Source organism: Scardinius erythrophthalmus (assembly GCF_964197995.2).
Source record: "Scardinius erythrophthalmus genome assembly, chromosome: 22".
NCBI classification, from domain to species: Eukaryota; Metazoa; Chordata; class Actinopteri; order Cypriniformes; family Leuciscidae; genus Scardinius; species Scardinius erythrophthalmus.
The window spans coordinates 23911903-23924266 of NC_138242.1; the positions used below are offsets into that span (position 1 = coordinate 23911903).

Genomic DNA, 12364 nt, shown 5'->3' on the forward strand with positions numbered 1-12364 from the left:
GAAAATGAGTATAAAGTGGCAACAATATTGGGATAATGAGAGTAAAGGGAGACATTTATATGCAATACAAAAGAAAGTGGGAAAAGGTAGAAAAAGAGGGAGAAATAGAAGGGAGGAAAGTATAATTACAAGACTAAGGGTGGGACATACCGGTTTGAAACATTACACTTAATATCTAAGCATCCAACGGGTTTGTGTGAGAAATGTGGACAGAGTGAAACTGTAGAACATGTGATTATTAATTGTAATGGGTATGATGAAGAAAGAGAAGTGCTGAGAGAAGAATTATGGAAGAATGAAGGGAAAGAGTTAACATTAAAGAATATATTAGACTCAGATATAGGAAATAATATGGTTAATGTGTTGTTTCAGTTTTTGAATAATACTGGTTTGAGAATGTAGGATTAATATGTATTTAGGCTTATAGAGAGAGGTAGAAGATGTGGATAGTGTGAGACAGGGTAAGTAAATTTGGAGGTAAATAAGGTTACGGATGGGAAGCGGGAGTTAAAGGGGAAGTGGGGTGGAAGCTGGAGGAGCTGAACACGCAGCGCCAGTGGGTTTTTTTTTTTTTTTTTTTTTTTTGGGTGCTTAGGAATGTTTCTGATCCAAGCTCCAAGCAACCGGGTGAAAGCAGTAATGCACTGTTAAGTGCGGTTGCCAATAAAACAAAAAAGAAGAAGAAGAAGAATCAGTGCAAGGAACTAGGAAGTGACGCCAGTGCGAGTGTATACGTGCAGTTCGTGTTCCACCCTAACCGGTGTTTGCAACCGAGCGCGTGGAGAACATTCAGGACATTCAAAATTCGCTTTTGCAAGTAAGTACTGGCATTTAAACAACACACATAAGAAGAAACATTCATTTACAGGACCAGTATTCTCATGTAAAAGCAAGAATGTTGCACTTCAATATGCCACTACGCTCCATCTTTTATGAATTAGCAGCATGGCTGCAATGACAGCTCGGTGAGAATATCGTGTACTGTCATTGAACCTCGTCCCATGCTTTGGGTGAATAAATAAGTTGATTGTTGTTGTATGTTTTTTAGCGGTTTGCACTATTGTTAAAATGTTAAACATACACATTACTTATGTGGTTAAAACTAGAGAAATCAGTAGATATTCTCTTCGACGATGATTATGTAGGCGGAAATACAGACCTAAAATAGAAAATTAAATGGGTAATAAACAACAATAAAAAGGTCTTACTTGGCATAAAATGATCTGAATTTAATATTATTTTGTGCTTAAGGTTGTGTTCTATTAATTATTTCTCTAGAACATTGGCTAAAGTAATGATGAACTATATTTCTGGGCCACGAGCACGTGGGCAGGAAGTGCTAAAAATCTTTGACCTTCAAGTGTTCTATAAAGAGTAATACACGAATTTGCCTTATTTTCTTATATAAATCTAATGACTACTTTACATACAGTCAAAAATAAAATAAAAAACGTATTCATATTCGTCCTTGCTGCATGTGCTGTAACAAGGAACTTCCTTGTAACCTTGTAGTCTGGAGATGAGAATAACGTTAAAAAAGATATTTTCTAATTTTGTTGGTTCTCAATGTTCTGCATTAAGTGGTTTATAACCAGATTTACAATAGAAATCATTGTGAACCCTCCTCCATATAAATGTCTGATGCTGTTTGTGACTCTCACATGTCTTGAAGGATAATATCTTCATGCTTCCATGTCTAATTGAGCTTAAATTGCATTTATGCTTGGAAGGGGACACCCCATCCCCCCCATACTCATTGGGCTGACATGTTGATCACCTTTGCTGGATGAATAAATTAATTGGACTTAGAATAGAGAGGAGATTTTAATTTCAGTTTTTTATTTGAGTATTAAACCCGCTTTATACTTTTTATAATTATATCCCTGTTCAAGGTCGTTGAAACGTGATGAATGCTGTTTTGTGCTCAAGAACCTTGAAATATCATTGCAGGTAGTATAGGCATCATCAAGGGCACAATCTAAACTAAGGCAAAGGTTGGATTGGGTTTGGCTTAACGTTTATTTAAAAGTGTCCTGACTCATTCGTTGGCCTTCTAGCGTTTTTGTTTTCAGTCTTAACTGCTAAACTCTTTCTTGTGAAATTGGCGCCAATTGTGGCTGTTGGTGGTTGAATTAGTAGGAAGTTATCCTAGCCACATGCAACTAACTGCTTCCTCTAATGAAACAATGTTTTTTGTCATTCAAACAATTGTAGATTCAGTTGAATGCAGAAAAATGATATAATAAACCTCAGAACAACAGACATTATTGGGAAGTATGTCCTGCAACAAGTATTTTTTCACTAATTATAAAGCCACAGTTTTTACAAAGACTGTCTCAAAAAAAAAAAAAAAAACACATTTGGATCATAAACCTGTGGCTCAAATTTTTCTGTCATTGCTTGTTTATCTGGATAGTTGCTGTTTAATAGGCCTATACAAGTTTAAACCTTAAACCAATGCACGCCAACACAATACATTTTTCTTTACATTTCTCCTCTGCCATAATCTAGCTGTATAAGAAACCTGGCATTGTACTATATACTTTAAATATTTTTGGATTTGGGTTAAATTGCTTATGTTTCTCTTGTTGAAAGATGCTTTAGTTAAAGCAACTACTAAATGCTTAAATGTAAAAGTAATTTTGTATTTTTCCATCTGTATTTGTCACTCTTCCTTTAGTTAGTGTAAATGGGTTATTGGGCCACTAAATTTAAACTAAACATAGTATTTCACAATTAGTTGGCTAAATGTTTTTGGTGCACGTCACATTATCAACATTATATAATCGGCGTATTGATTCCTATCACTGCTTTAACTAGCTCTGGAGCCGCTGTAGAGGGCGGCTCTGGGTTTTGGATGCAGTTCAACGAATCAAAAGACTTGTCCTTTTTCAGTAGATAAATATTGTTTGGACTTTGAACAAGTAGGACTGTGTTTAGAGTCTTTAAAAAAGGGCTCTTTGTCTGATCTTGTGAGGAACTTTGTTGCTAAAGATATATCTCTTCCATTTCAGATTCCATGGCGGCAACAATTAACCAAGCCAAAATGAAGTTTTCGAGAATAGTAAGTTCTGTTTTGGACAAACTTGTCATTGACTTTTGTGTAATTCTCTGGAATTTGAAGTTTAATTATTTCACCCTCTGTTAACAGGTAAACGGTCGCTCATACAGCCGGTTCAGTCAGAATCCTGATGGAGACAGCAGCCGCGTGGAGGTGAAGCTCTCTGAGGAAGGTGAGGAGGAAATGGATGGTACAGAACAAGGACACGTGCAACGAGACGAGTACATGAGATCCAGTGTGTTTGCGCCATTGACCAAGCGGAGGATTCTGGTTTGCGTGGGTGTAATACTGACTCTCTGTGTGGGTGAGTGTTTCTGTAGTTTATTCAGTTCTTAATAAATAATAATTATAATAATAAACTAGCTGCCTTATGGTCGTTTGAACACATTTATAATGATCATGTTAGTTCATCTACAATGGGCGATGGATGGCGGCATTTTAGAGCTGCCAGAATTACATCATGTAAATTCATCCACTGTGGCCAGTGAACTGGAAGAAGAATAGAGTAAACTTTATAGTTACCAATGTGTATCTGATATGTATAAAACCATCAACGTAAGTGTGTATTTTACAAACTTTCTCTAGCACTCGTGTGTATTTAAATGTCTGAAACATTATGTGGTTGAAAACAATGAACAGTTGTGATGTTTGACAAGCACAGAGCGCATTTGTCTTTGCTAGAGCAGATTTGAATTTAGCAGTTGATCACATGACACACTGAACATTATAATCACACTGATGTGATCGTATGCTCCAGGGAACAGCCGAGAGTGGTCACATCGGTGAGATCATATCATGATTTGATTAAGTATTACAAGTATTACTAAGTACAAATATTGATTTCATTTATTTGTTAAAGTGATGTAAATGTATCTAGAGATGATGGTCAGTTCAGTACAAAAATGCTGTGAATGACCAATCAAAATGAAGTGTTTCAGAGAGCCATGCAATAAGTAATTATTGTTCTCAGTTTTTCCTTAGGACTCATGTGAGAAATTACTCTCTTGTTTGTTTTTTTCTTGTGCTAGGTTTAGTCATTGGATACGGTCTCCACCGTAAGTCTGAGTCGCCTCCCTGCTCTTTGGAAAACTCTGAAGTTGAAGAAAATCAAAATTATGCTGCTTCTGCACCTTCTATGGATTGGAGTGACATTGTTAAACTTCTGAATGATAAACTGTCATCTGTAAACATCAAAACAAAATTAAGGTATCTTTAAATCATTAAAATGGTAACACTTTAGTTTAGGATACAATTCTCACTTTTAACTAGCTTATTAGCAAACATTTCACTACGATATTGGCTGTTTATTAGTACTTATAAAGCACATAATATGTGATTAATATTATTAATGCGTTGTTCTGCATGACCTTATTCTACATCCCTAATCCTAACCAATACCTAAATTTAACAATAGAACAACTAATAATCAGCAGTAATTAAGAGTTTGAGGCAAAAGTCGTTGTTAATAATGAGAATTGGACCCTAAACTAAAATGTTACCTTTAATATTATTGATTATTGTTAGCATTGTCAGTTTAAACATTAACACAAGTGTGAATGAGTAAATGTACACATCTGCTATTGTTCTTTTCTGACTTTCCATTGTTCTTCCATCAAGTGAGAATTACCAGAGGGACCGTTATGCAGGATCACCTGTAGATAACAAGTTAGGTGACAAAATCCATGATCTTTTCATGGAACTGAATATGAAACCCTGGGTTGATGAGCACTATGTGAAGCTACAGTATCCTAGCAGGTAAGTAATTTCTCCAGAAACACTGTAAGATAAAAGAAATCACTCTGCAACCAGCGAGTATACTCTGGCAACTGCACAGCAGTTGAACACTGTAAAAAACGCATGGCAACACTTTAGAACACCTTAGTAGCTGCAGTCATAGTTCTTCCATCTTCCTTTGATTGCACTATTTGTAATCTGGACTGTTTTTAACCCTAAAAGCTCCAATCCAAACAAAGTGTGGTTTGGTTCAGAGGAGATCGGAAGGCCAAAGGGTTTCCTGGCTTACAGTGAAACAGGACGTAAAGAGGTGAGCCTTCAACTTCCTCTGCAGGAAACACTTTAGATTCTTTCTTTTTTTTTTTTTTTTTTTTTTTGCTTGCTTTCTCAGTCAGCTATGTCATGTAGTTGTCCCATGACTTGCATTCTCAATGATTTTCTCAAACAATTTTGTTCACAGGGCAGAGTGGTGTACGTCAACTATGGTGAGCTTGCTGACCTGCAGACTGTGAAGAACGAATACAATGTGACTCTAAATGGATCTGTCGTACTGATGAGAGCTGGAAAAATCAGCATGGCACAGAAGGTGACACTAAGTTCATTTTCTTTCTGAAGAAATTAGTGTTCATTGCTGGACACTCTATTAGTGTTTTGCTACTCTATTAGTGTTTTGACACTAATCAAACACATAGTGACACCGTTCACACCGGACGCGAATAGCGCGTCAAATTCGCGCCTGCAGCGTCTAGTTATATGCTTGACCACTTTGTGTTAATTCGCGCCTCAAGAGTTTGAAGTTTGAAGTCTCAAACTCAAGTTTGAAGCGAAATTTACGCGCGTCATGCAGAGGCGAAATCCGGTGGTGAAAGTTTCGATACCCGTTGGCGGCCATATTTTTTAGATGTTTATCGAGCATTAGCATTAATCGAGAGAGTCACCGCTCGTATATGCTCTGGAGAGCAGAAAAAGCTGCGTATGGGACATCGTCACTGTACTCGGGTCCACCAGACCCTCCGGAGGGTTTCAGAAGTTTCACAATTTGCTCCAGGAGCTAGGTTTGGTGGACCTACCAGTGAGGAGGCTGATGAGGACAGCGTAGGCCGTATAAGGCCTCGGCCTCGAGTGGTCGCTGCCTGACGAGCCCGCGCTTTACAGACCGGCGCGAGGTTCAGCCTCACCCGCACCCACCTAATCTGTCATTTATTTTTGTTTTGATAATAAATGGAGCCAGCCTCCAAAAGTGAAACCTGTCCTGTGATTTATTTATTTTTATTTTTTTTTTTAGTTTTTATACACTAAATTGTGTTTGTTACCTTTACATTAGATCAATAATGTTTCATATAATCTAGAATAGATATGGAATAAATAGCATTCAATACAAAATGAGTATCTCTCATATATTGAAATCGAGTTTTTATGTGAAAGATTTGCTTTGTTGTGCATTTTAGTCATATTACAAAATTATTTATTGAGGCCAAACATAAAATAACATTATAAACTGTCACTTCACCACGTGACAGCAGCAAGCAGGCTCCTGATTGGTTAACACGGCGCGAATTGACGCAGAAGTTCAGATTTTTCAACTCGGGCGGCAGATGCGAATTCGCGTCAAACGCGCAAATGCACAAAAAGCACTAATAAAATAATTCGCCAGACGCTCAATTCGCGCCACTCTATTAGTGTTTTGACACTAATCAAACACATAGTGACACTCTATTAGTGTTTTGCTAGACACTCCTGGTTAAATATGCCATTAACAACTCCATTAACAGTAAGGCCGTGTGTCCACCAAAGCATTTTTTCAATAGGCTGGTGTGTTTTTTCAATTGTTTTCAATGGGAGCGCCGTGTTTTTAAAACACCTTGAGCATAGCGAGGCGCTGAGCGTTTTTATCACGCTGAAGCGCCGAGCACTCTGCGTTTTTTACAGGTCGTCGAGAGTTGAAGAATGTTCAACTTTGGGTAAAACGCAACGCTCATCACTGTCACTTTTTACCCAACCATCCAATCACAGTGGAGGAGGGGCGGGACTAACACCACACCGACCAACCGCCACATTCTGCTTGTACAACGTCAACAGATGACAACAAGCATAATAACGGAACAAAATCATTTAAAACAAGAGCCAGAGAAAATACATTACATTGTATCGATATTATGTAGAATCAACACAGAAACAAAATATGTGTGAAATGAGATACTAGTAACACTCTTGCGGATATTCTGTATCATAACAAGCAAAGTGTCTCAACTGAAAAAAAAAAAAACACGCAACGCTGCCAAAACGCTCTCAAGTGCCCACAGATAGGCATTTTCAGCTGGCTAAAAACGCTTTGGTGGACACACGGCCTAACACTCTATTAATAGTAACATACTTTTTGCTAGTGCTGATCAAAATATGTTTGTCACCATTTTAGGTTATGAATGCTGCTAAGATGGGTGCAGTAGCAGCTCTGATCTACCCAGACAAGGCTGACTATAAAACAATGTCTGAGGATACTGAGCTCTATGGTCATGTAAGTTATGCAGAAGAATGAAATTCATATGGTTGTGTTGATTGTTTTGCTTTTACTTTTTTAATTAAAGGACAAGTTCGGTATTTTACACTTAAAGCCCTGTTTACAGATCGTTTCTGATGAAATAGAACGGTTGAGATAAAAATGTGGACACATGCTGCTGTCCCGAGAATTTTAGGTTTATTTCGCTTCTCCCCCCCACCTACACAATGGCAGCCTATGGGCACTGGAACAATCCTTCCTAAAACGCATTAAACTTTCGATTACAAAGACGTGAAACTCACCGAGTGGTCAGGGGTGTTCACTGAAATGCTCACACAAAAATCGCTGCAAAAGATGCTTTCCAACAGGTTTTATCGTAGTTTTTGTCCAACTCCATTGACTTGAATTGGATGGGCTGTGTGCGGTACGGTATTACTCCGCCGCTTCTTCTTCTGCTTCTTCTGTGTATTCAATGAAATGCCAGTGGTTTGCTTGTAATTGGCAAAGGTGCATTATCGCCACCAACTGGGCTGGAGTGTTTATTATTCAAGCTCTCAACAGAAGAATCTACGGGTGTGAGACGTTTGGAAAAATAGGTCCACAGTTTTACAACGAATGGTAAAACACCTGTTGGAAAGCATCTTTTGCAGCGATTTTTTTGTGAGCATATCATTGAACACCCCTGACCACTCGGTGAGTTTCACGTCTTTGTAAACGAAAGTTTGATGCGTTTTAGAAAGGATTGTTCCAGTGCCCATAGGCTGCCATTGTGTAGGTGGGGGGGAGAAGGGGAGAAACCTAAAATTCTCGGGACAGCAGCATGTGTCCACATTTTTATCTCAACCGTTCTATTTCATCAGAAACAATCTGTAAACAGGGCTTTAAGTGTAAAATACCGAACTTGTCCTTTAAATAAAAATTTATTTCAAATTGAAAGACTAATTATAGTAATTTATTTTATAATTTATTTATTTTATAATTAGACAATGGCAAAGGCAATATAAATTGCCTGTTAAATTTAGACTTTTACAATACATTAAAAATCAGTAACAGTGATGGTTTGAACCAAATTTAAAAAATGAATTGAACAAGTAAAATCATAAACGTGTTTTATTTATTGATTTTGTTGTTTATTCATTCATTCTGGTCATTAATTACAGGTCCACCTTGGATCAGGTGATCCTTACACCCCAGGATTCCCGTCTTTTAATCACACACAGTTTCCACCAGTCAGGTCCTCTGGTCTTCCAGGAATTCTCGCCCAGACGATTACTAATAAAATGGCAAAACAATTATTTGAGTACGTTATAGTTTTGGTTTACTTTTATCACATTTTTAAAAAAAATCTTTTTCCAGAAACATCTAAATTAATTGGTATTCTTTAATTTCTCACAGAAAAATGGGAGAAAGCAAAGTTCCTGAACATTTTAAAGGTGATTTCTCGGATTACAAGTTGGGACTACAAACTAACATAGTAGCCGTAGATGTCAATAATAACCTTGTTGACACCAAGATCCATAACGTGTTTGGAGTCATCAAAGGATACGTTGACCCTGGTGAGTTTCTACATTTTGCTAAAATAAGTCTAGGGATCTGAACGTCTTCAGTCTCATTGTGGTTGTCTGAATCCGTCAGATCGCTATGTCGTGATTGGAGCGCAGAGGGACTCCCTGAGCTGGGGATATGCCAAGTCTACAGTTGGCACTACTCTTCTGATGGAGCTTGCAAGGGTTTTCACAGAGTTGAAGAAAGGTATGTTCTTCTCTACCTGTGTTCAAATGCAGTCTGTCAGTAGATTGTGGCATGCGTTCACTCCTTGTCCTCTTCACCTTAGATGGTTTCAAACCCAAAAGAAGCATTGTGTTTGCCAGCTGGACTGCAGGGGATTTTGGTAACGTCGGAGTTACTGAATGGCTTGAGGTTTGTGTGCCAATGTCATCTGTGCTTGGCAATAATTGTAAGCAGTTTGTTTTAAAGAGCTCAGTTACAGTTTTGTAACGTGTTGTTTCTTCTGTGTTAAACAGGGATACTGGTCATCACTGGACAGGAAAGCCTTTACCTACATCAGTTTGGATGGGGTTGTTACTGGTGAGTTTACTGAGTGCAAGTAATCAAAATTTATTATAGGCTTTTGTACAACAAATTACAAATGTTGTTTTACTTTTTTATATCTATTAAGGTTTGTCACGATACCTTAATGTGTTACCAAGTTGCACAATTTCCTGTAAAGACAGAATGATTATTATTATTATTATTATTATTATTATTATTATTATTATTATTATTATTATTATTAGGGGTCCAAGAACTGAAGTGTTTGTACGGATCCTTCTATTTCCTCTTCTTCTGCTTCATCTTTCTTTTCTCTACATAATTTGGCTAGGGCTAGCAGCATTTCAGACATTTCAAATGAAGGCTGTAATACAAATGATGTAGAGTAGCAAGATGTTAAATCATTATGCATCTTATCTTTTCCCAACAGTTTTTCATCTGTGTGAATGACGGAATAACTTGACAAATAAATAATTAAATGAATGCGTTTCAATATCTCTATTGTCCCTTTTTCTGAATAGCATACATTTCTGTAAACCAACGCATCCATATTAGTAGAAATTCCAAGATGTTTGATTTTATGGTAAAAACACATCATATTGGAAAAGATGCATGGCAGTTATATTACCTAATACACATTAGTGCCTATGCACCTGAGAAATTCTATGGTGATCATGTGGCGGACAAGTTCGAGTTCCACTAATGTAATTTGTTGGTTCTTTCCCTACTCTTCTCCATATCCTTTAAAAAATATAATGTTTCTATTTAATCATCAGGTGTGGGCTCCTTTAGAGCTTCTGCCAGTCCTTTGTTGCACACCCTTCTGCAGAACACCCTGAAAAAAGTCAAAGACAATGGGTCGAGCCTTCTCCAGAGTTACGGTGGAAAGTTGTCATCTCTGTGAGTAAATCTGCTTAGATTTTTGCTATTATGGATCAAAACATCAAGATAATAAATGGTTGTTTCTGTGGTGATATGCCATGCACATGCTTCTGAATCAGTTGTCGTTTTATGCCCAGTCTGACGCCAATGCAGATGGATGATGCTGCATATCCTGTCCTGGCCTTTTCTGGAATCCCATCTGTGTCTTTTAGTTTCATCTCTTCTCAGGTAAGTGTTTTTTTTTATGTTTTATTGGTAAAAAAAATTATGAATTGATAAATTAATCATTGCGCTTGACCTTACTCAAGTTCCCAAAAAGCCATTTTCTTACTATTCAAGTTCACTACCCAGTGCTTTTAAGAGACTGATGACCCTAAGTGTACTCTGTTCATAAAGGTCATCCAGATGTTTGCATACTCATTTTATTATTTCTTTCACCAGGCCACTGGTGACTACGAGTATTTTGGAACCGATATGGATGGTGAAAATGAACTGGATCGTGTCACTCATCAGAATGTGGTTAATCAGGTCTTGGTTGCTGCTCAGGTTGCTGGGCAGATGGCCCTCCGTCTCGTTCATGACCACATTCTCAAACTGGACGTTACCACGTATGGCAACGTGATCTCAGATCACGTGAGCGCCATCATCAGTCGTGTTAACACTCTCAAATCTGACAAGGTAATGCTTTTTGTCACATGCATGAATCTTCGTCTTTTTCATACGTTTTGAATCTGCAAAATAACTTGCCGTGTCTTAAAATTCTTTCAGAAGGTTGATCAAATTGAGTCTTTGTCAACGGAGTGGCTGAACGCAGCAAAGAGCTCCTTTGGCCGTGCTGCAGCCTCTCTAGCTACTGACATCAAGGACAGCGACCTGGATGACATCGAGATGTGTCGCATAATCAATAACCGCATAATGAAGGTGAAGTTATTCTCTTGGCTTCTCTAGGCGCATCTTGTATCATTGATTTGATGCATATTGGCCAAGTTCTCATGTTCTTGTCAATTTTTTTTTTCTCTTTTAAGGTGGAGCATAATTTTCTGTCCCCTTACATCTCTTTGAGAGAGATCCCGTTCCGCCACGTTTTCTTTGGTAATGGATGGCAAACCGCCACAGATCTGGAAAAGTACCTGGATGATGTACATGCAAAAAACGCAAGCTTCGACAAAGACCAGGTCCTAAGAAATTTTGCTCTACTCACCTGGACCATCCAGGGCTGTGCCAATGACCTGGCTGGAGATATCTGGTCCTTAGACAACGAGATATAGCATTTTTCAGCATTGCATCAACCAACCTGACATCGGTTTTGCTTAAAAGTGCTTCTCGATACACACATAATCCTGCCACTATGAAAGTAGATTTGATTTGATTTGGAACAATGAATTTTGCCAAGATGCTTCAAAATGTATTATAGGGCATCTTTAAGTTAAATTGTGGAAGTTCTTTAAAAATTAAGAACTATTTTGAGATAATAAAATAAGAATGATATCTATATAATTTATTATGATTATAATATCTAATTATTATATAATAAGTATTATTATTGCTTGATTAAGGATAAATAATAATACCATATTTGTCCTTTGCTCTTCTGAAAACTGATTTTAGGGTGCATTTCAAGGTCTAGTTGTTAAGATGTTTTTACTCATCCATGACTCATTATCAAGTTGCATATGGAGTAAACCTTGGTCTCGGCTGCTACTTGAGGATTTTAATTTCATGTAAAAAACCCAAACTCAGACTTTGTGACCAACTGAGGACCATACTATATTTATTTCTTATTTATCAGTGACAGTGTTCACTATAAAAGTGTCTTTTTATTTTTAAATTATCGGAAGCAGTGTCTTCCATAATTGTGACGGTTATACTGTCAGTTCTTAAAAGCAGCATCTGCTAACAGAAATGCATGTTACCAACAGCTGGCATCAGAAATGTCTCTTGTTACAGGTGCTTGAGGAAATAAGCTCAAAAGCACCTGTTTTATTACTCACGGAGCAGTTCCTCTTTAAAAAAAAGCCATAAATTGGCAAAACTGAAACCAGAAAAAAAAAGTTTTGGCTGTTGAGTCATGATTTTGAATGATTTTTCAGATCTCCTCATATTGAACTTGAAGTATCTTTTTAGTTCTCGTTGGTCTG

The 12364-nt window shown here is 37.5% G+C and overlaps 1 protein-coding gene across 1 annotated transcript; it reads left to right on the forward strand.

Moving 5' to 3' along the window:
- The first annotated feature begins 673 nt into the window (after positions 1-673).
- On the forward strand, positions 674-11725 carry tfr1b (transferrin receptor 1b). The gene is made up of 18 exons (XM_081352053.1): positions 674-817; positions 3015-3064; positions 3152-3365; positions 4090-4267; positions 4679-4816; positions 5018-5105; positions 5256-5381; positions 7212-7310; positions 8453-8592; positions 8688-8848; positions 8928-9044; positions 9127-9212; positions 9317-9380; positions 10121-10244; positions 10364-10454; positions 10668-10904; positions 10995-11147; positions 11252-11725. The coding sequence occupies exons 2-18, from the start codon at positions 3020-3022 to the stop codon at positions 11492-11494; spliced, it is 2304 nt and encodes a 767-aa protein (XP_081208179.1). The 5' UTR covers positions 674-817; positions 3015-3019; the 3' UTR covers positions 11495-11725.
- The last annotated feature ends 639 nt before the right edge of the window (positions 11726-12364 follow it).